General features: G+C 42.9%; 1 protein-coding gene across 1 annotated transcript; it reads right to left on the bottom strand.

Moving 5' to 3' along the window:
- Window positions 1–544: 544 nt before the first annotated feature.
- acanb (aggrecan b) lies at window positions 545–23330 on the bottom strand. Its single transcript, XM_034085828.2, has 19 exons — window positions 23297–23330; window positions 16175–16259; window positions 14852–15235; window positions 13640–13814; window positions 12672–12799; window positions 11634–11927; window positions 10120–10320; window positions 9429–9603; window positions 7882–8009; window positions 7295–7588; window positions 6842–6958; window positions 6575–6682; window positions 5371–6480; window positions 4903–5007; window positions 3948–4106; window positions 3323–3405; window positions 3099–3243; window positions 923–1105; window positions 545–685 (listed from the first exon to the last, which is right to left on the bottom strand). Exons 2-19 carry the CDS (start codon window positions 16251–16253, stop codon window positions 615–617), a joined length of 3939 nt encoding a protein of 1312 aa, XP_033941719.1. The 5' UTR covers window positions 16254–16259; window positions 23297–23330; the 3' UTR covers window positions 545–614.
- Window positions 23331–25235: the final 1905 nt, after the last annotated feature.

The raw sequence follows: 25235 nt of genomic DNA, 5'->3' as shown, positions 1-25235 counted from the left end.
CGTCAAGGCTCTGATAAATCAATTAAACGTTACCTTCACAGTTCTCTGTCGTTAACAAGAGCTTATGGCTGTATTTTAAGGGCTCACTGTATTCGCCTGTTATGTAAAAAAACAACATAAAACAGTATTCCACCAGTCTGAAGAACACGTAGTCCTTAAAGATCAAATAAAAGAAATAAAAATGACTACGAAACACAGATCTAGAAAAGTACCCTAAAAACATAGCAAAAGTCTATGTGTTTGACTTCAGAGAATCCAGCTGCAATCGAAAACACTTATTTTAATTGGTTGTTTTGGACTTTGCGTGTCACTCTAAAACCTCTCATGTCACTCTACCTTTGAGATAATGCTTCCAATTAAAATCAGACAGTATAAATACCTATAGAAACCGCCTTCAGAAGGTGCAGGGTGACACTCAAAGATCCAAAACAATTACTCTACCACTGTCAAAATGTGCTTTAGTGTGTGTCCGTACACGGTGGGGAATGTTATCTTTTTGGTCGGGCATTTGCATCGGTGTCCATGCTTCTTTACAAGAGGGGGGGGGGGGGGGTCCTTTGTGGCTCTCTGTTGTATGTCCTTTTTATTCCTGCTCAGAGCAGCTTCCTCTGTTCCTATTGGCTCCTGACGCCTTTACTTCTCCTCCTGAGGGATCTTTTGTGTAGCCGGTTGCTGTTGGCGCCGGCTGCGGGAGAAAAGGAAACATCAGGTAAACACGAGGGGCCAACAGATCTAATATATCAAATTCCAATCACTTATATATAGACTCTTATTGCACTATTTCACTTCTTTACTATTTTTGTTTGTATTTACGGTTTTATTGTGTTGCATTGTGGGAGGAGCCTGTGACCTAAGATTTTCATCGTCATAACTACACTGTAGCATGTTATTGTTTTGAGACACATATGACAGTATTTCTCACCTTCTGCACATTCCACTTGAGGCTGCTCCCACTGTCCGTCGGGCAGGCAGCGGATTACGGGCAGGTGGCGCTGTGTGTAGCCGGCGTCACACTGGTAGCGGACTATAGAGTCGACGGGGTATCGCTCTCTGCCGCTGCCCATCGGTCGGCCGTGCTCCACCTCAGGAGGGTATCCACACATGGCTGGACGACAAGACGGAGAAAATGTTATTAAAGGTCCCCTATTGTACTGTTCTTCATCAATATATGACATGTCTCTGAAGTGTTTGGCTCCAAACGCCAAACAGATCGTTGCAGCATTACCCATAATCCCCTCTGTTTCAGCCCTGTTTCCAAAGTGCTGATTCTCTGTCTGTTACTTTAGATGAAAATAAGGAGCCCCTCCCCACGCCCCTCAGAGAGACATTTGGTTACAAAGAAGTCAATGGTGCTCTAGGAGGAGATTCAGGTGATAAGGGGGGGGGGGGGGGGGTTACCTTGGTTGCTGATTGGCTAATGGTTACACAAGACAACACATCGTTATGACATCATAAAGTGGCCAAAATCTGATCAGCTCATTTTCAGACAGGTTTTTATAGAAATGGATCAAAAAGAGAGAGAATCTTTGTTCCTGAAACTTTCAGAGTCTCTTTCCACAGAGGGGACACATGTTGATGTAGAAGAGACATGAAGAAGAGGGGACACATGTTGATGTAGAAGAGACATGAAGAAGAGGGGACACATGTTGATGTAGAAGAGACATGAAGAAGAGGGGACACATGTTGATGTAGAAGAGACATGAAGAAGAGGGGACACATGTTGATGAAGAAGAGACACGAAGAAGAGGGGACACATGTTGATGTAGAAGAGACATGAAGAAGAGGGGACACATGTTGATGTAGAAGAGACATGAAGAAGAGGGGACACATGTTGATGTAGAAGAGACATGAAGAAGAGGGGACACATGTTGATGTAGAAGAGACATGGAGAAGAGGGGACACATGTTGATGTAGAAGAGACATGGAGAAGAGGGGACACATGGTGATGTAGAAGAGACACGAAGAAGAGGGGACACATGTTGATGTAGAAGAGACATGGAGAAGAGGGGACACATGTTGATGTAGAAGAGACATGAAGAAGAGGGGACACATGTTGATGTAGAAGAGACATGAAGAAGAGGGGACACATGTTGATGTAGAAGAGACATGGAGAAGAGGGGACACATGTTGATGTAGAAGAGACATGAAGAAGAGGGGACACATGTTGATGTAGAAGAGACGTGAAGAAGAGGGGACACATGTTGATGTAGAAGAGACATGAAGAAGAGGGGACACATGGTGATGTAGAAGAGACATGAAGAAGAGGGGACACATGTTGATGTAGAAGAGACATGAAGAAGAGGGGACACATGTTGACGTAGAAGAGACATGAAGAATGGGGACACATGTTGATGTAGAAGAGACATGAAGAAGAGGGGGCACATGTTGATGAAGAAGAGCCATGGAGAAGAGGGGACACATGTTGATGTGGAAGAGACATGAAGAAGAGGGGACACATGTTGATGTAGAAGAGACATGGAGAAGAGGGGACACATGTTGATGTAGAAGAGACATGAAGAAGAGGGGACACATGGTGATGTAGAAGAGACATGGAGAAGAGGGGACACATGTTGATGAAGAAGAGACATGAAGAAGAGGGGACACATGTTGATGTAGAAGAGACATGAAGAAGAGGGGACACATGTTGATGTAGAAGAGACATGAAGAAGAGGGGACACATGTTGATGTAGAAGAGACATGAAGAAGAGGGGACACATGTTGATGTAGAAGAGACATGGAGAAGAGGGGACACATGTTGATGTAGAAGAGACATGAAGAAGAGGGGACACATGTTGATGTAGAAGAGACATGAAGAAGAGGGGACACATGTTGATGTAGAAGAGACATGAAGAAGAGGGGACACATGTTGATGTAGAAGAGACATGAAGAAGAGGGGACACATGTTGATGTAGAAGAGACATGAAGAAGAGGATTTTGACAATAGGTGACCTTTAAGGCAACTAGTAGTAGTAGAAGCTTGTCTTGGTCCAGGCTGGTCGTTCATCATTTATCAATCAAACTGCTCCACATCCTGAACACATGTTCCTTCTAGAAAGTAACTTCCTGGCCTGATACATATTTAAACCCAGTCAGCCTACCAGGTCCAGTCTTGCAGGTGAAGGGGAGGTGGTAGTTGCACGGCACGTCGTTCCACTGTCCGCCCTCGTGCCAGATCATCACCACGCAGTCCTCCTCAGAGTTGAAGTAGTTATCTGGCTGGTTGGGCCTCCAGTTCTCAAACGACTATGAAAGGAACATAGACGATTAGTGGATACAGTAAACGAAGATGAATAACTTCTAGCTGTACAGAAACCAGACTCACCAGAGGACTGCCGTCTGTCCAGCGGAACTGATTCTGCACGTCTTTGTCGTTCAGTCCAATCCACTGGTAGTCCTGGCCATTGGCTGCATGGCAAAATAAAAAAACAGATTTAAGCTTTTCAAACCACTTTTACAATACCTGGGGTGTGGATTAGCATGTGTGGGAAAAGATGGATGCCTTGATGATTACATAGTTTCAAGTCCCTCTTAAAGCAGTGTGAAATATCACGAGCATCTCTCATCTTTTTTGCATCTTTTCTAACCCTTTAATCTCAGAAAGAATTATAATTTCTTTTTTTAGCGCTCATTCGCCAGTAAAGTAGTTCTTGTTACATTGAGTAAAAGAGGGACTTCCCACTTGTAAACCAACTTGTGTAGCATGTATAGCTTTCTTAATACAGCCAGCCTGTAACTAATCTATTGTATTCGATATTTAAGATATTTCCTTATTATATATATATTGTTTGCAGATCCAAAAAAAAACCAAACAGTTACAGTTAGTATGACTTGAGTTTGCACATGATCAAATGCCAAAGATTGCCCTGCAACCAGCTAGACACAGACACACACTCACAGATGCACGCACGCACAGAGACACACACAGACACACGCTCACAGATACTCACAGTTGACAAACTGCTGCTCGTCCTGGGAGCCGATGCTGACCAGGTGGGCGTTGACCTCCTGGCAGCGCTGCTCGGCCTCAGACCAGGTGTCTCTCTCAGCAAAGTGGAGGTAACAGCTGCCCTTGAACTCCAGCCAGCCCTCAGCACAGCCCTGCACAGCTACACACACACAACACACAACATATTTGGTCAGAAGCAGAAAATATGAAATGTCTTTATTGGTTTTCTTTTTAGCTAAATGGCATTTGAAACAATAGCTGCGTTCACACCAAGTACTTTGCCGTACTTAGTTCCCAGCACTTAGTTCCCAGCACTTAGTTTCCCCATGGAACCAAGAGCCGATCGCGTTCACACCGGAATAAGTTCCTGAGGGCAGATTACGCAAATGAGCCGCTGACGTCACTTCTTCTGCTTTGGGTTTACTGGCAGGCCGCAAACCACTTCACGGCGTATACTGCCGCCGGAAGTCCCCGCCGGAAGTCCCCGGAGTTGGGGACTGGCTTCAGTTGGGACTCCCAGCAGCTTCTACTAAAGCCTTCCGAGTAAATCGCCAGAACGCCGACACCTCCTCATCTCCACCGCTCCCATGTTTTCTTTTGTGTTGCCATAAGTTAGTCTCTCTGCGTTTGTGTGCTGGGCGAATGCTAATGCTAATGCTAATAATGCTAATGCGAGGATAATAAAATGGCGGCTCTACAAAACATTTCAGAGTTTTACGGGGGGTGGTTTGCAATCGCCCAGCCAATCAGAACTGTGGTACTTTTTTTCCCCAGGAAAGTACCTGCTCTCAGCAGGTGTTAAAAATGGGGTGAAAAGTTCCCGGCACTTAGTTATTTTTTTGGTGTGAACGCGACATCAGGGGTACTAACGGAACTAAACGCGAAAAGTACGGGTGAAAAGTACTCGGTGTGAACGCGGCTAATATGTTGTTTGTTATGGTAGTTTGGTGACTCACGTGTCGAGCAGTCTACCCCAGAGAAACCAGTCGGACACTGACACACAGCGAGCTCCTCCTGCACCGAGCAGGACCCTGAACCGCAGGGGTTTGGATCACAGGGGTCTGAGGAGGTTGAAAAAGTTCAAAGTTAAGTCATTTCGATTTTGTAGTTCTAACTCATCAGTGGTAAGAAAATATAGTCAGTTTATCAAAATGTCTTGCGATGTTGTGGGAGATGCAATGGGACGGCTGGCATTAGTGCCTGAAGCTGTGGCCTTATTTGCATATTTTAAATGGTAGATGCATTTGAGGCACAGACAAAAATGCTCAGAAGTAACCTTGTAGTTTCTTTCTAAAGTATTACCTGTTACGTTGAATGGAACACCTGGCTTTTGGGTGGACAAATATGTGTATTTCCCAAAATGTTGAACATGCATTTGGCAGATTTGTTGGCCTAGTAAAACAGTTTGATCTAAAGACACATACCTTCCACTACTTCAGGCTGCTCCATGACAGAAGGAGTTGCGTAGGACACTGACGGTGCTGTGGTAGGGCTGGTGTAGGCGGCGTCTGGAGTCACGGCATAAACTGTAGGTTCTGCATGTCTTTCCAGATCCTCTTCCTCGTGTCCTGATTGGTCGGTTCTGGTAGTTTCCTCATAAGTTGTAGTCTGAGAAGATAATTCATGAGGGACTCCACTTCCGGAGTGATGCATGTTAATGTCGAAGGTGCCACTGAACTCATGATGGCTCCCTGACCCACTGCCTTGCCCGCTGATCTCCACCACTCCTCGGCCATGCTCTGGGTGGCGTATCTGTGGCGCTTCGGTCACTTCCATCATGTTGTTGTCGTCCGTGAGGTAGATGACGTCCCCTCGATGCTGGATAGAGTCCTCGGAGCCGGAGCCACTGCTTGAGACACCGGATGGAAAGCCGCTGTGGAACCCGGATCCAGACGGACGATATCCAGACACCTCCTGCTCACCGGACGGCTGGACTGTCAGGTCGAAGCCACCCTGGTCGACGAATGAGATGCCAGAAATGCCACCGGAGCCTGACCCGGACATACTTCCAGATCCAGAGGCGCTCGACTCCAAGTTAACCCCACTGCTGTCAATGCCTCCCTGGCCCCACTCCTGCTCAGTGGGTCTTGGGGGAGTTGGCCACACCTCCTTCATAATTCCGTCCACCATGATGATCATCGAGTCTCCACTGCTACCACTAATGTCCCCACTTCCGCTGGTAAAACCTGATCCGGATGCTTTGAAGCCAGAGTGCTGTCCGTCAAACCCTTCCCCAGATCCAGATTGACTACCACCTTCTCCGGATGAGACCAAGACGGCGCTTCCTCCTTCTGCCTCCTGCGGCCCTCCAGAGGTGGACTCACCCCCGGAGAAGACGTCAGGGCGTCCGCTGAAGAGGACCTGTCCCGAACCGGAGGAATCACCACTGGACTCCGAGGTGCTGGACCCCGAGGTGCTGGACCCCGAAGTGCTGGACTCCTCTGGGATCTCCCCGCTGGATGAAGGTTCAGCTGATCCAGAGCCGGACACATCAACAGGTTTGGAGGTTGAGATTGGAGGTAAAATTGGACTCACTGGGGGAAACATGAAAACAAATCAAAAGGTCATTAGATACTACTAGTCAAATGCTGTGTTTTGCTTCATGGTAAAATGCACTTTTTGTCTTACCAGTGGGAGCAACATGTTGAGTTGTGACGGATGTCTTGTTGATAAACTCCTCTATTTCGGTAATGTTTACACTGGTTTCAGTTTCATTGTAGTGTACAGTGGTGTCAACTAAAATCCAACAAACAAGAGATTCAATTATTAACTACAGTATTACTAAACTTTGGAAAAATGTACTTTTGGACAATGTTTTAGAAATATTAAAACTTTACAACCAAGCCAAGGTAATTACAAGAACTTCATAGAAAGTATTTCAAGCATTTGTCTCACCTGCGGGAACCGAGTGATCAACCTTGACTATTGTCTTGTTTATCACATCCACCGTCATGAAATCAATCGTCAGATCAATACTGGTTTCATTGTCAACGTGATCAACTGGAATTTCAGCTGAAAAAGACAAAAGGAAAGAAGAAATGCTCAGTATGTGGGATATAGCATTCATATAGATAGATAGATAGATAGATAGATAGATAAGTACTTTATTGGTAACAATTTGGGAAATGTTTGCGTTGTACATAAGAGAAATTAAGACACTAGAAATAAACAGTCCAAATTGAAATAAAATAGCATTAAAAAGTAAAAATACATGTGGAAAATGTACATGTGGAAATAGAAATGTCCAGTAACAAATATAATGCAGGATATAATGTTGGTGATTTTGTCTGGAAGATGAAACGTAGTATTTCAGCTATTCTTTTCCTTCTAAAATCTACACGTTCCTACCTTTGAAACAAAAGGCGTCGTAGCGTGAGTGTTCATCGGGGAATCCTGTCTGGTTGGGGTAGGCGTAGATCATGTGGACGCCGACCTGCCCTCCTCCACAGTGGGACCTGGGGGTTGTGATGGGGAAGCGGACGCTGCGGTCCAACAACCAGCCCGGGCGGCACTTATCCAGCCCCTGGTTCCAGGCGGAAAACAGCTGTCCGGTGGTGGCCAGCGTCGTGTTGAGTTTCTGACAGTGCTGCACAGCCTCCTCGTACGAGAAGCTGTCGTAGTCGCTGGTGAAGAAGACCTCACCTGGAATAATAATAAAGCTTTATTTATATCGCACTTTTCATACAACACAATGCTTTACAAAATGACACATCACAAGTTAAAAACAAACAACAAGAAATTCCCCTCTGATTATTTGTTAAGAACTTTAAAAGGCACATGCAGCAAAATATAACATTTGATCAGGTTAACAGGTATGATAATACAAATCAAATAAATAATGGTTTCTCTCTGACAGATAAGACTCAAGACAACTGAGTCGATGCAACAATATAAAATATAAAAAACATATTAAAATATAATATAAAGCTCCTCACCTTTCAGACGTTCCATATAACAAAACACATCGAATTGTTCGCTTGCTGGTCTCAGGCCGTAGGATCGGACTCCGGGGATGTGAAGCAGATTACCAGCACAGTTATCTCTGGGCGACACGATGGGATACCTGAACAGGAAAGAGGATAGGGGGACACTTTAGTACGGCTTTTCGTTTCTGTAACATCCCTCGAGGAATCCGTGTTGTCAATCAGAATCAGAATACCTTTAATCGTCCATATACCATGTAAACCATATACAACCAGGGATTTTAAATCCTGGGGTTTTGATTGGTTTCAAATAGTTTATTAATAATAATAATAGATTACATTTGTATAGCGTCTTTCAAGGGACCCAAGGCCGCTTTACATGGTGAACAAACAAACAAAACAAAAGGGGCAAATAATAAAGTAACAAATTAGATAAATAGCAGTAGGAGTGGAAGCAGGGGGACTGTGATGGGTTAGGGGTCAAAGGCCATGGTGAACAGGTGAGTTTTTTTATTTATTGAGTCAGGCACAATGAGTTACATTTATACGGTCTATATTTTTCCCTTTTTTTTTGTAGGCGAGGACAAGACCAAAACATATGATTCATGTTTGCTGGTGACGTCCAGACATCATCATCTATTGCTTGGACTAGTTCAGTGCTTCTCAAAGTGTGGTCCGCGGACCACTGGTGGTCCGTTAGCGCCCCCTAGTGGTCCGTGAGTATATTGGTACAATTTCACATTTTAAATAAATTAATAAATTAAAGTTTTCCCCACTCTCGCGGGAATATATCCGCAATGGAGTGAGCTTAAGTTTCCCTTTCGATTGCGTGATATAGCCCAGCGCAACACCTTCATCACACATGTTGCCACTTGTTTGTACCATTTTCAGGCGATTTGTAATCTGTTCTAGAAAAACGATGTGATTTTGGATATTTGTGGAGTTAGGTGGTCCGCGAGTGTTTTTTTATTGGTTAAGTGGTCCTTGGTATGAAAAAGTTTGAGAAACACTGGACTAGTTCATCTTCCCAATCTTGTTTGATTTTACCAAGCGATGTTTCTGTGAGACGGGAGACGGAATTGTAAATTCTTTAAAGCAGACCTTTTTCGGTTGCTAGAGTGTCCAGAATTTAGTCAATTATTGAATCCGGAGGGATATTGGGGAAGGAAGGGTTGTTTAGTTTAACCCAGTTACGGACCTGGAAGTAGCGAAATAGATGAGACTCTGGGAGGCTACATGTGTCAGAGAGTTGGCTAAAGCTACCGAAAACATTGTTGATGTAAAGGTCCCTTACTCTGGTTAAACAGGTGAGTTTTTAATGATGACTTGAAGATGTCCAAACAAAACCCAATGTTGAAACAAGAGTAGTAATCTCATTGTCAGGTTTTAAATTGCAGTAAAAAGCCTCGTCCAGTAGCTATTATGTTGGGGGAACAGCAAGGATTTTGATGAACTATTCAACAAAACCTGTAATCATTAAATTCAATGAAAATCAGCCCACTATGGGAAACATGTTGTATATATTGGTTGCTCTCTGTTTTCCCTCGCCTCCTGCTCACCTGACAGTCTGGTCTCGCAGCCAGCCGGCGTCACATTGGTGAAGACCTTTCTCGAAGGCCGCCTGCAGCTGCTGGCCGCTGGCGATGACGGCGCCGACGCTCTGACACGCCTGCTGAGCCGCCGCGAAGCTCAGAGTGTACCGACCGGTGATGGGACGGTAGTGAAACACCACACCTGGAGGAGGAGGGGGAGGGAAGAAAGCCGTTGCAGACGTTGTTTTCTTTGAGAAAGAAACTAATTTAAAGATAAAAAAACATGAATAACAAAGGTACATGTATAAAAGTTACGGTGCAGTGTGAGATATGATAGGGTAACAAGCTTTTTGCTTCATCAGTACATCAAGTTCAACTTAGTGACACAGATTTGTTTCTTCACTTTATTACTCACCGTTTCCAAATTAGTGAATGGTTCATCACACATTCAAAAGGCCTTTTTGAGATACGTTCAAAATGTAAATCCAACTTCTTTCTTAACTTTCATTACTTAAAAGTAATTATAAAAAGGCAGGAACTTGCAAAGCCAATGCCAACGGAGACTATTCTCTTGTTTTGGGGAATAGGTGAAGGTGAACCCTCTCTAAAGGCTAACCCTTTGCAGAAATGTTCCCTAACAGTTTGAATAATTATTTCAAAGTGTTTTGTCAATCATCAAGGGTTAGGGTTCACATATCTAATCACAGAGCCATCTTACCTGTTGGAGCCATGGCCGTATCTACATCTGTCATACTCGGTGGGATGGGTAATCCGAACAAGGTGTCAACTCCTCCAGTCTTGCTCTCCTCTGTTCCCGGGGAGGGGATGAAGCCCGGGTGCGGCCCAGGGGGGGGTGTCATGCGGATAATGTCTGGGAAAGGGGTCGTTCTCACGGGAACAGCATTGGAGTCCTCTTCAGCTGAGAATACAAGATTGCATAATGGCTTGATGAAATGGAAAGTCAGAAACCCATCATAAAATAGCATTATCTTACAGGTCCCCTATTGTACTGTTTACATCAATACATTATAGCTCTCAGATAAATACAAACACGTCTCTTCTGAAGTGTTTGGCTCCAAACACCAAACAGATCATTGCAGCATTACCCATAATCCCCTCTGTTTCAGCCCTGTTTCCCAAGTGCTGATTCTCTGTCTGTTACTTTAGATGAAAATAAGGAGCCCCTCCCCACGCCCCTCTGAGAGACATTTGGTTAAGAAGAACTCAATGGTGCTCTAGAGGAGATTCAGGTGATAAGGGGGGGGGGGGGGGTTACCTTGGTTGCTGATTGGCTAATGGTTACACAAGACAACACATCGTTATGACATCATAAAGTGGCCAAAATCTGATCAGCTCATTTTCAGACAGGTTTTTATAGAAATGGATCAAAAAGAGAGGGAATCTTTGTTCCTGAAACTTTCAGAGTCTCTTTCCACAGAGGGGACACATGTTGATGTAGAAGAGACGTGAAGAAGAGGGGACACATGTTGATGTAGAAGAGACATGAAGAAGAGGGGACACATGTTGATGTGGAAGAGACATGAAGAAGAGGGGACACATGTTGATGTAGAAGAGACATGAAGAAGAGGGGACACATGTTGATGTAGAAGAGACATGAAGAAGAGGGGACACATGTTGATGTAGAAGAGACGTGAAGAAGAGGGGACACATGTTGATGTAGAAGAGACATGAAGAAGAGGGGACACATGTTGATGTAGAAGAGACGTGAAGAAGAGGGGACACATGTTGATGTAGAAGAGACATGAAGAAGAGGGGACACATGTTGATGTAGAAGAGACATGAAGAAGAGGGGACACATGTTGATGTAGAAGAGACATGGAGAAGAGGGGACACATGTTGATGTAGAAGAGACATGAAGAAGAGGGGACACATGTTGATGTAGAAGAGACATGGAGAAGAGGGGACACATGTTGATGTAGAAGAGACATGGAGAAGAGGGGACACATGTTGATGTAGAAGAGACATGGAGAAGAGGGGACACATGTTGATGTAGAAGAGACATGGAGAAGAGGGGACACATGTTGATGTAGAAGAGACATGGAGAAGAGGGGACACATGTTGATGTAGAAGAGACATGGAGAAGAGGGGACACATGTTGATGTAGAAGAGACATGAAGAAGTGGATTTTGCATAATAGGTGACCTTTAAAACAACCTCAAAAAAGAAGCTCCTAAACTGAACAGTAGATTTTCTTCTCAACGAAGGACTCACCTTGGAAGCAGACGGCATCGTAGCGAGAGTCTGGGTAGGGGTATCCTGTCTGGTTGGGGAACAGGTAGACGGTTCTCACTCCGATGAGCCCCCCTCCACACTGAGGCCTGGCGATGTTGATGGGGTAGCGAACGCTCCTGTCGCCCAGCCAGCCGGCGTTACACACGTCCATGCCGTCCTTCCAGGCCAGGTAGAGCTCTCCGGTGTTAGCGAGCCGAGCGCCCAGTTTGTTACACTGATCTCCTGCTTCGTAGAAACTGAACTTCTCCACAGACATGGAGTAGAAGACCCTGCCTGGAGGAGAAAGGCATTACAGACATTATTATATTTGTCCTGTTAGTCTGTACAACACTCTTACATGTTGGCTACATGGTATGTTTTGGTTATAATTGTGGTTTAAATATTGTACGCCTTCAATTGAAGATCAACTATGTTCAATTAATGTACACTAGTAGAGACTAAGCTGAACACTAAGCTTTGAACTGTTGAACATTTGTAACTGTGGTTCCTGTCAATGTACCAAATATATTTTCTGTGTCTTCAATAAAATATATTTTTAAAAACACTATAAGTTACAGAGCAGGAGTTCTAGCTCAAGAAACTTTTAAATACTAGAGCGCTTTTTGTTCCAGTGCGGCCGCCGCCTTCACTGTCTCACATTACTTTTCTTGATTGATTTAAACGTTTGGCTTGAACGTACAAATCATTAAAGAGGCTAGCAACAAACTTTCTCTCCAACATTTGACAACAATACGTCCCATTAGTAATGCCCGTTGCTACCTGTCGTCGCAGTATCAGGGCCTGAAGAGCAGCACATATTGCTACTCTGCAGTTGTTGCAGTTGCTACTTGTAGTTTGCAGTTTTAGGGGATTTGGTATTCGTTGGAAACGGGTGAAGAAGTGATTGGGAACGAGAGAGGCACGTGTTTTTCTCCCAGGGGAAAAAGGGGATGTAAAACCAATGTTTTTTTGTACGTTTAATTGTGGAAACCTGAGGAACATAAACTGGATAAACATCATTCGTGTTGATGACAGTACCTGAAAGCTTCTCAGCAAAACAGTACACGTCGTAGGTCTCGTTGACATCTCTCACGCCATAGGTTCTCACGCCTGGGAATTCCTCCTTGTCTCCAAAGCAATGCTCTCTGGGCTCACGGATCGGATACCTTCAGATGTAAAGAGAGATTTCAGTCAGCAGACAGACTTTGTTTTTAAGTTATTTGTTTTTATATTATCCTTGTTAGAGCTAGAAAAGACACTAAAGCCTGGAACATTGGGTTGATTGGACATAAAAAAAAATACATAAAAAAAAATATATTTATATAAATAAAATCGATTTTTAAAAATAATATTCGATTATGGAGACTGTAGCGAATATTCGAATAATCGAATAATCGCTGGCATCCCTAATACAAACTAAAGGGGTCAGCCAGTTGCATATGGAGTCGTTGTAAACCAGTTGTACATTCCCTAACTCTAACCCAATCAGTCAACCAGGCCCATGCAACTATTCACCACCGTCTAACTGGTTTGGTGAGTCAGTAACTTTAGATTTCCGGTAAGTATTTGTTTGAGGGTGAACTGATCCTTATAAGCGGTTTAGAATTGTGTTATGATATTAGGGTCATGCAGAGTCAGATCGCTATCCCTTTAAGAGAGAGAGAGAGAGAGAGAGGGGGGTGTAGCGTGTGCATGTGTGTGTGCATGGTAGAGCGAGCGAGAGGGAGCGAGCGGTGGTATGTGTTTTGAAGTGAACGAAACAGCATCAAAATAGGTCTATCAAGTGTCTTCAAAGTTAGATCTGTAACAAAGACCTCAATAAATGCAACGGCCTCCAAAGAAGAGCTCGCCCGTCTGCCTGATTGAAAAGTGGGTTATTGAATCCGAACTTTGTTGCTTCGGCCCTGGAAGACTGCAGAGAGTCATCCCCTGATTTCCTCGACTACGGTCTGGCAGCCGACGGGAACGTTGAACAATCTGATGTTGGATAGACGGATGGACAGTACCTGACAGTCTGGTCAGAGAGCCATCCAGCATCACACTGGTGGTATCCGTCGTCGTAGGCCGCCTGCAGCTGGGCGGGGGTGGCGATGGTGGCGCTGTTCTGGAGGCAGGCGGCCTTCGCCTTCTCGTATGTCAGGGTGTAGCGGGTGGTGATGGCACGGTAGTGGAACACGATACCTGTAGGACACGGAAAGTGAGGGAAGAGAGAACACTTTGAAGTAATTATTCCAAGTCGGTGGGCTTGTTAAGACCGTCATACAAATGGTTTGATTCTTTTGAAACTGGTGGCCAACCAAACCGAGGTTTCTCAAGAGGTGTAAGGCTGCATAATTTGATAAGGTCTTGATATTCTCGTCTTCTGACAGAGGTTTTTTTGTGTATTAAAATCATTGTTGTTGAGTAATGTATAATTTTATTTTAGCAATACTTGGGTTTTGCTGCAAAACAGGTTTTCTTATTAAAGGAATAGGAAGACAATCGTGTCACTTCAAAATATAAGAAACGTGACTTAACCTATCTTCCTAAAGGTACAAATCCATTTATGAGCTTCCCTATTATGTTTATTCAGAGAATTGTTTTCTGTTTTTCAATCATCATGTCAATATCCAGGTAATATTGTTCTTTGGGTTTTCTGTTGGTTTTGATAAAACAAATGTTGGCTTTTTAACGGTTTAGCCACGACAATAAGGGTTTCGTAATGGTTGCTTCCTTGTTGTAACATGTTCTAATATTGAGTGATTAGATGGCCTTCCTCCTGTCAGCCCGACACATTTGTGAACTACAGTTGAGTATACAATCCAACCAGTCTCCTCTATTTCAGTTTTTTACATAATATTTGAACTTTTTTTAGGTGTAAAATGACTTGTAGTTCGAAAATGACCTTTGAGAGAGGATTGAAGAAGAAGAAGATGAAGATTCAACTTATTATCATTACGTAGTACAGGTTCTATGTAACGAAACGGTTTCTCTGCATTTGACCCATCCTAGTGTGTGTGCTGCCATTATGTACGGCGCCCGGGGAGCAGGGTAGGGAACGGTGCCTTGCTCAGGGACACCTCGGTAGCACTTGGTCTTTCCAGGACTTGAACTGGTGACCTTCCAGTTGCCAAGCCAAGTCCCTATCGACTTCGCCACCACCGCCCCATTGGCTGGCGCTTAGTTGTTGTCTGTACTGTTAGCGGGTTGACTATATCGTAGTGAACAACAACACGTACCCTGAACCTGAATGTCCACAGAGTCGTAGTTGTCCTCGATGCCGTGCAGCACCTCGCAGCGGTACGTTCCCGAGTCTTTGGAGTGCAGCTCTGTGATCTCCATGGAGGCGTCGGTGGCCACCAGCGGGTAGTTGATCATCGTCACTCTGTCCAGATACTCCGTCTCCACCTGGACTTTCCCCTCAGACGCCACCAGGATCGTGGTGACCTTCTCCTTTGTGACATGGCTCCATTTGATGCGGTGTGAGAGCGGAGTGACGGTGGGGGCTCCGGGGTCATTCACTGTGTTGTCCTGGAAGTAACAGGGTACGACCACCTTGCTGCCCAGCAGAGGACGCAGAGGCATCTCCAAGGGGATGCTGACACGCATCGTGCCGTCCATGTCTACGGAGGAGATCATTTGTTGGTCTTTATTTAATTTAATTTTATACTCGTTTTATTGTCATTTTTGTAAACATTCACACATAACATACATACATGCATACAACATACAACAGACACCCACATACATACTCAAATGTGCGCAGAATAGTTGCTGCACATATGACCTACATCGCTCTCTGGGTGACAATAATCTCACCTTAATCATGCGGCAAGATATCTATGTATATATCGCTTATATACCAATTACTTAAATACAAGCACAGAGAGAAAATTAATAAGAATATACATTATAATCATAATGTCCTGAGGTGTGGCTTCATTACAATGAGAAGCATCAAATAGAAGGGAAATAAATCTAAATAAATATATAGTAATAATAATAATAGAGAAATGGGGGGGGGGGGATGCCATACATTGCCGTCTCTTTTTTGCATCTGTTAGTCTTTTAATTTGCTTATGAGGATACTAATATACGGTACAGAAAGTTGAGTTTTCCTCAAGAAAATGTGTTCAAGAAGGAGCTGGTTTATCGATGGTTTAACGTGATCTACCAAATAAGCAACTGCTGATCCATAACACATTTTAAAGCACTACTTATTACGACTTTGCTCTAACATTGCTCATGACTTTTGTTGGTATTGTCTCTGGTAAATTAGTGTGAAAATAACTTGGGGAAAAAAGGGGTTGAAATTAGGCAAACGCATTTTAAACTGTAGGTCGAACAGGAAATAAACAGATACAAAGTCTGACTTTCTGACATCAGCAGCATACTTAATCAAACGGTAGATTGCACAGATTTAAATAAATAACTGACATTTTATAATACAGTTTTATGTACATTTCTAATCTTCTTCAAATCAAGTTCCCAAAACTCTCGAGTTAGACGTTGATGATATAGATAAGGATAGTAATCTAGGGATCTAATAAAACATCACTTACCGTCATGGTTTTCGAGCTGTAATACTACAGTTGCCGAGATGAAGGGCAAGGACACACACAGCAGAAGAAGGGGGGTCATAGTTACCTGAAAAATACCAACATTTGACGACACATGAGTCACATTTGTACAGAGAACATAATTATTCAGACCTTCAGAGCTCAAATGTACTCAAGGCCAGTTTGTATGGTGACCTTTGACCTTTTTTGAGTGATTGGCTTGAGTTGCAGAAATGGAAGACTAAACAGAGTATATTAAGGGAATTAAAACTAATGCAACCTTTTCTAACTTCTCTTTACCAGAAAGGCTGCACTGAGTGAACAGTGAAGTTAGTGTTGTGTTGGGGTGGGTTCATCCTCATGTCCTCTGCCCCTGAATGCCACTGTGTGTTTTCCCCCTAACTCAGATTCCATTTTGTCTGACATACTCAATGCGTTTATTACGTCAGACCCATTGGCTAAAATGGAAAGCGGATGTCATGACTCTGTCGTATCGTTTGGAAATGCTATACATGCTCACTGAGGAATGAAAGCCCTTCTGTTACAGCCAGAGGAACTTCATTTAGTCATACAACTAAAAGCTGAGTCATTCATTTCAAATGCCTTTCCATTTGTTAAAAACCAATGAAGAAACACATTTTAAATCAGACTTCATTCTTTGTGTCTTTGTTTGTATGCCAGGGCAGGTTTGCCTTCGCTAACTGTACGGAGGCTCAGTCACTGGTACATTTTTAATACAAAGCCATGTTAGGGAAACTTCCATCCTACATCTGCTCCCTGGTCTCACGGCGAGTTGTAAGTGGCTGCTGCCTAGGGCTGCTCGATTATGGCAAAAATCATAATCTCGATTATTTGGATCAATAATTGTAATTGCGATTATTAAATGCGATTATTCATTGACTTTGAAAACATCCATTTATTGGAGAAAAAAAATGTGAACCGTATGTTTCCACCAGTTGATTACCCTGAACTTTAAGTATAATTCAACTGAAAACCCCAAAAAAAAAAAAGTAATAATAAAAAAATTATCGTTTTATTTCGATGACGTTGTTTTCGTAATCGTTGCAAACCATAAACGTAATCGCGATTAAAATAGGATTAATTGACCATGCCTGAGATCGCATGCTGTGGTTTTATTAAATGTGCCAACTGCTAGGACTGTCTTAGGGAAGACAGCTTTTAGATGCGCAGCTCCTCTGTCTTGGAATCGTCTGCAATTGAAATGGAAACTGAGCAATCTGGTGCCACTAAATGTTTTTAAAGCTCGGTTGGATGCTACTCAATCGGAAGCCGTTGATACCTGTTCATGTGGATAGTTATGTAAATTGTAACCCCTGTAATGATGCTGTATGATGTCCTTTTTGTTGTTCTGTTGTTTTATGTTTTTATGTTTCATGTGGAACCTACTTGAGCAGGTCTATCTTGAAAAAGAGATCAATGATATCAATGGATACACCTGGGTAAATAAAGGTTTGAAATGAAATGTGTCTGTTTGCATAAAGTGTCTTTTTGGTTGTAAACTAGAACAAGAATACATCGTCTTGCGAACATCAGTTTATCTTGCAATGCAATGAGCCACTTTCCCACAAGAAATCTAATATAAAGTCTAAATGTTTATGTCCTTTTATTCAATGTTTGTCAAGCTATGGGAGAAGCATGGTTGATGGACATGTGGGTTGGTCCACCACCGTACTGCAGACTCAAATCTTCTTAATTTGCCCTTTTTTGCTTTGTCTGTCTTTGTTGATCTTCTGAATGCTCCATCTAGCGCCAACAGGAAGTGGAAATATAGGATTTTTAGGGAAATGTCTCAACATATATTGATAGATTGACATGATAAGTTTGCACATTTATGTTCCAGTCAGGATGAAATCAAACAACTTGATGATCCTGTTTCATGACTAAATTCAAACTGACGACATCCCCACTTTATCCTTATGGTAATTATTGCAAGCGAAACTAAGATGCTGAACATCTTAAAGCATAACAGTTGCTAATCTTCAATTTGTTGGCATTGTCATTGCTGACATTAATATTTAGCTCCAAGCTCCACCGACTGCATAACATGTTTGTCTTGCTTCTTCGTTCGTTTAAAATTTGATCTATTTATACGGTCGCTAGGTCATGTTTGAGCATAAATATCATTCAATATCCTGAACTTCAGTCTAAAAACATGGCCTCCGCTATCACAAACCCTCATCTGTGAAACCCTGATTACCGCTTGCTTGTTTTGCCTCAGCTTTCTGCACGGTGCAGCGCAGTCCAACAGTACCAACCCGTTCAGAGTCCCAACTGAACCCTCATTGTGCTGCGTTCACGAGCCTCAAACTGCCACACAGAAACATTCACAACCAATAAAACCTGGAGCCAAGAATCACAAAGCGTTTGCAGTCGCTGACGGTTGAGATCATGGCAAAAGGCTATAAGAGAGATTCATTGACCTTTTGATTTCAATGACTCGGCATTAAAAACAAGATCTATGTATTCACTGTAACACATCTGCAGACATTACTGTATATGTGTGCATACTACAACCTGAAGAAGTGTGTGTGTGTGTGTGTGTGTGTGTGTGTGTGTGTGTGTGTGTGAGAAAGAGTGTGTGTGTGCTGCTAGCATTCTCAGAGTTCCACAGATCCCGTACAGTAAGACTAATATTTGCCCCGTTGTCTCAGATTGGTCTGAGAGTGAATGTTTGCTTAGCTTGAGAGGAAACATAAAATACCTCACAGCATACGTAGACATACAGACAAATCCACCCGGAAATAGTCACTCACTGTTATATATTTCATCATAGGATGTGCCGACCACCCCAGGAACATCTTTACAATGACTTAATATAACTGATGTTGTGTTGTTTTTGGGTATTACTATTTTACTTTTATAACTTATTTTGGTTTATTCCTTTGTATTGGACTATTCTATTTTTTCAACAGATCACTTTCCATCAAGAACCTCCCATGCAGTGAGGTAGAAGTGTACTTCAGGGTGTGTCAGTACAACATGGCGTCACTGGTGGGCGAGGTTCCAAATGTTCTGGCCACATCCAATCAAACCCGTCATGTTCGTAAAACCAACCGAACTCACTCCAGACTCAGTAAAGCTTTGTCAAACGCTACGACATTTTGGACGTACAGTTTCCCATAGTTACATGCGATGGGCTTCAGATTAAAACAAAACACAAAACTAGAGGTTTAACACATTTTTAAGTTTACTTACGCAACAAAACGACTTGGTAAAGCCTCGGAGAAGATTGTTGTTTCGGCTAAACAAAAATACTTGGTTCATAACTGCTGTTAGTTCATTGCAGAAGTCGCCTAACAAAAGCAAAGTATAATAAGACGCGACTTTTGGTGAATGTATATTTTCAGTTTGACCCATCCGTACTCTTCCTGCAAACCTGAGCGGATTCTCTTGCTGTGTATAAACGTCTATTCATCCAAAAAGGATGCGGATTGGACGACAGGACGACAGGCACTGATCAGGCGTCAGTATTGGAGTCAGAAGATAGACTTGGTTGGTTTTTAGTCGGGTATTACACTGCTAATTTGCTACTTGTTAAGAAAAGTATGCACCTAAAGTTCGTGATAATGAGTTTCAAGGACAGGTACATAATGAATCCTTTCTGTTCTGTATTCGTCACTCTGGTTGTCTGTAATTCTTACATGGAATTACACCGCCTTATATCAGAGTCAAGATGGGCCTCCGTTTAAAACAGGGGAGTTTATATAAAACAGTGAACGTCACTCTCACAATGTATATACAGAGAAACCCTCAGAGCGAGCGTACCACAATCCGATAATTGAGCAGACTCTTTAAATGCATCGTTTAAACTTTGGCCACTTATGTGCGCTAGCATCGTGAGCCAGCCACAGCAGGCCAGGCACACCTTAACTCAACTGAGGGGACGCGGTCAAACCAGTCTGGTGTTAAGTAAGACTTGCCAAAAGAAAGTCATGGTTGTCTATCGAATGCTTTCTGTTCTGTGTTAGTTCTTCTGGTTGTGTTTCCGCCTAAAAACGATGAGTCATATGTTCTTTTACATCCACTTATTATCTCTGGAATCGGCGGTAGTTTTGTTTTGGACGAGTCGTGCACAGCATGTCAATTCAGGCGTGTTGCGTTTATCTAGACTGTTCCTAGGTAACGTACAGTTTCCCCTACAGTTGTTTTAACTTGAAAGAAAACGTACGTAGGTTAACTTAGTGTTTAGTTTCACTTACAAACTGTCACTGCTTTCTGTTCTGTATTAGTCGGTGGTCGCCTAAAAATACTATGTTCTCTTACATGACATTGCAAAGCCTTATGTCAGAGTAAAGGAAACTGCACTCTCGTGATGTATTAACAAAGAGTACGCCAGGAAAACAACTCAAATACTTGGCAACAAATGTCTCCAAAAAGTTAAGAGTTTCATGTTTCTTTTTAGTTCAAGTGATAATGGTTATCCATTAGGATATCTAGTAGCACATTATTAATGCTTTCTGTCATCCTGGTTGTACTTCTGCCTAAAGACAACGAGTCATATGTTCTTTTACATAACATCATTATTTCTGCTAGGTACCGTTGGACGTGTCGTGCACTGGTTCTGGTTCTGAGTACTATGTTCTTTGAATTACAAAGCCTTATGTCAGAGTCGAGGAAACTGCACTCTCATGATGTATTAACACGAGAACGCCAGGAAACATCTCAGAGCGAGCCAACCAGAACCACGTCTCCTTGCTGTCACGATCCCATCACTGAGCACACACTCTTTGAATGCATCATTTAAACGAGGGGTGTCCAAACTGTGGCCCGCGGACCATTTTGAATCGGCCCTCAGCAAATAAAAAATATAAGTATAATATGGGCCACAAAGGAAACTTCTGCTTGTCTTATATTGTACTTCTTAAGACTATTCTTCAAATAAATTCAGTCAATTAAAGTTGGAAACATTTTCTAACATATCTTAGTTGATAAGAAAAAAGCCCAAGGACTTATTTACAAGATTGAAATACACCCTTCCTATTTCTCCTTATGATAATCAATGTGAGGCTTCTGTTTTAAGGATGAGCTGCCAACACTCACATACTTTACCTACATTTGATTGAGTTCGTTAACTTATAACTGAACTTATGAGGCGATATACCTCGAGTGAGCCCTTCGTACATTTCTCTGTATGTGGCCCTCGGTGAAAAAAGTTTGGACACCCCTGATTTAAACTGAGGCCACTTCATAACGAGGCATTCAGGAGCCAGGTACAGCCAAGCAGCCCTCTCACAGTGAGTCCATTCAGTCTGTGGGGTGGTTGCAAACTCCCCCGTTCGGCCGCTGTGGTATGTTCCGCTCCAGCTGAGGTGGGGGGTGGGGGGGGGCAATAAGGCCATGGTCTGTTCCTGCAGCGGACCGGGGGGGGGGGGGGGGGGGGTGCAGCCCTGCCAAGGTAAACACAAGGCGGGCATCCAGGGCAGCCTCGCCACCTCCTCCCCCCTCCCCCCAACCCTCCAGAGCCCCTCAGCAGGAGAACAGAGTTGACATTGATACACACACAGGAACACAGACCTACACTCATAGATTACCGTGGGGATGTGTGAGAGCGCACGTCCAAAGCCCCTGGTGGAGCAAACGCATCGGAGTGTGTGTACATATGTCGCTATTGACACATACTGTAAGGCCTGTGTTTAAGAACACACACCCACACACACTCTTGTACAGTTAGCTGGGGGAACATTTCATATTGGCAGGTGTTTATGAGTGCATTAATTCCTTACATTTATTATAGCGTTAGTACAAGACTGCAGACAAAGATGTGCTTCAGCAACATGTGCACATCAGACTAATGTGTCATATATGAGACGACACACGCTTCTATGACTGCATAACAGATACCTCTGCATGTAAAGTGTACAGATATTTGCTTTAACTCGGTGTTCGACAGTTCTCCGTTTCAACGTCTGAAAATTACTATTCTCCACATGCGCTCCAACAGCCCAATGTTACCATAGCAACAGTCACTCTTGACAGTAGTTTCCCATAATGCAAAAAGAAATCCCAACAATCAAACCCAGTGTTCTACCTGTCTCATGCTACATTTCATTTTGAAGAAACATTTCTTTTGCTTTCCCGTCTTTTCATTTCAAACTTCAAGTGTGCTTGTTTGAAACTAGTTGACATCACATTTCTATATTTTCCACAGTACCAAGCAGCAACACTGAGCCAGGCCGAAGTGTCTGGAATAACTAACGTTTTGTGTGGGCTTTTGCACATTTCAGTATTTCTTTCCACTAACTATTGTCAGTACCAATCACGGCTGATCCCACTAACGGTGGCGTTAGAAATATGAAATATGAATTTAAGACGAAGAAGTAGAAACATTTATCTCTGCTACACAACATAGTTTTCATTTCCTTTCCTCTAGTCTTTGCTGGTTTGGTTGTGAATTACTCGGCAATTTCATGTTTTCAACCCTCGATAAATAACTGAATGACTCTTTAAGTAAAGCTGTTAAAATTGTTATACACCACACAACCCAGACACTGAATGACTACTTCATGTGATTTCATACATGCCACTCTCATGGTCTCCCTAGTGCAAACTCACTAGCACATACGTCTAAATAATTCATCTCCTACATAGAATTATACGTATCATTATATATGTATGTGCAATAGGGAAAGTGCTGTACCTGTATGTTTCGTTGCCATGTGATCTCTGTTCTGTATCTATGACTGATTGACCTGAATGTTTTATGTGTATTATCTCGATGCCTAAGACACATTTCTCCTAAGGGAGACAATAAAGCTTTATCTTATCTTATACACATTTTCTGCCGTTAAGCTCTTATTTTTACCACAATACAAATAACCCATCAACAGTAACCCAGCAGCACCTCAAGTCAACTCGGCAAAACTCAGAAACCAAACCAAACCACAACAGCTGACTTTGCAATATCCATGCATCTTTATCGTTAACATCCCCGACTTCAGAACTGCTTAATATAAAATAAACGGACTTCAGCCAAAAGCATCTCTGCTCTGACACCGGAGTACGGCACCTCTAACAATACCTGTCCCCCAGTCAGAGGATGAAGAAGTGTCAAAACCTTCACAGTATTCCTTGTTAGGGACTCCGGAGGTGAGTTGGAAAACGTACCGTTGATGCTCCAAAGCTCCCAGCGACTCCAGGCCTCTTGCTCTTGCCTGAGTAAGAGAGCAGAAAGAAGCTTTATTCAAACGACCGCGCACATTTAGATGTTGGAAAGAGAGAGGGAGGGAGATAAAGAGAGAGAGGGAGAGAGAGAGAGAGAGAGAGACCCTGCCTGTTGGTGAGGTCACACACAGCCTTCACTATCAAACCTGAAGATACAACTTTGAAATAAAGGAAGGACTCTCGTTGCTCCTGGATAATGTCACATCATGTATCCTGTATTTATTTATGAAGCTATTTTACGTAATCTCCCCCTGTCTCTACGCCCTGCTTCCTTGGAGTATCGATATATACGCTTTATTAAGAAATGTTTTGTAATTCTTTTCCAACCGATTCTCTCCTACAACTTGATTGGATGACTGCAGTTAAGTGGATCTGGGGAAAGTGTTGACTCAATTAAGAGGGAATTAATATAGTTAAGGTGTTTGTGTAATTCAGGAAGTAACCTTAAAGTACAAAGGGAATTAATTGATTCATTGCCCACCTTGTTATATAGCATGCGTTGTGATTTTTAGGCGAGTGTTGAGGTTTTTCAAGACGAAAAAAATCTCAAGTCAAAGAGAGGTCGTGAGTCAAGTTTTACTTCATGTTTTCACATTGATTCTAACGCTTCAAATGTCTAACCCCACTAAGTGGAAGTCATGTGACTAAGTGGCACTAATTGCATCTGTGTGATGAAGAAGTTAAAATAGGGAAGTATACAGGTATATATCCTGATGTATGAGAGTTATATACAACACCTCATACACCATGTGCACCCACCCCATGGCTTCTTAATAAGGGCACTAAAAGCATCTTTCCGTTTCTTTTGTATAACGGTTCAAGCCAAAAAACTAAGTTTGTTAAAAATCATTTTCTCAAAAACAAAGTAAAGTAAAAAAATAACCTGCGTCAGTGTTAATGGCACTTAGCCTCTATAACAATGTCAGTTACAACCCCCCATAGACCCCTCAAGGAAAGGACAGGAACATGGCCTTCACTGCAAAGTATAGAGCATCCATCTTGTGTGTATTATTTAAGTTGAAATACTCAAGTATGTCACATTTGTACTTTTTTCTCAGAATTCTGACGTTAATCTTAGATCTCATGAGAAAAGTCACGTGTCCCTCTCCCTCTTCCGTATTAAAAACATACTGAGAGCTGTGTGCCATTTCTTAGTATTTTGTTGTTTGTTTAAAAGACAAAAAAAGCCCGTGTTTGCCTGCATGTGTGCGCTCACTCCGGTATGCGTACAGTATATACTGCCACATGTGTGTGCCGCTGGTGTCTGTGTGCTTTCGGCTGAAAGTTAAACATGTTGGCCTGAGGTTGAGGGAAGGCGTGTCTCCCCACCTTCTCCCACCAACTCTATTCAGAGGTGTAAATACTCGCTGTGTGCTCCTGCACTCGCTGACGCACACTTACCCTCCACATCCTCAAAGGGGAAAGTATTAGCAGCCGATTTGCTCTAATTTTGTGCTTATTTGCCGCCTTGCTGTTTGTTCAGCAGCTGCACACAGATGAAATAGAAACAGCAGGTTTACTCACCATCACTCATGTTAATCAGTTGTTGCTTGGTAACATATCTGAAAGAGCAGCACAGAAAGTCAGACATTCTTATACTGTACCACAGCGCGTCTAAACATATATTTTATTGCTTTATTTTTTACAGGGTAAGTTTGCTCGGTGACACATAGTCTTTTTTTGATCAACATTCAAGCACATTCACAGCTATATGGCCTCCTCAACCACAGGTTCTAATGTTGGCGGCAGAGACGTTTCACTGAAGAGATGCTGAGTGTTTCCCTCGGCCAGTCCAAACGGCGCTCTTAAAGTCACAATGATGCCGTTAATGCATCCTTGTTTCCCAATAAGTACATTCACACACAATGAAAATGCATTGTCA

Source organism: Pseudochaenichthys georgianus, chromosome 6 (assembly GCF_902827115.2).
Source record: "Pseudochaenichthys georgianus chromosome 6, fPseGeo1.2, whole genome shotgun sequence".
NCBI lineage: Eukaryota > Metazoa > Chordata > Actinopteri > Perciformes > Channichthyidae > Pseudochaenichthys > Pseudochaenichthys georgianus.
This window is presented reverse-complemented; position numbering and strand designations above follow the sequence as displayed.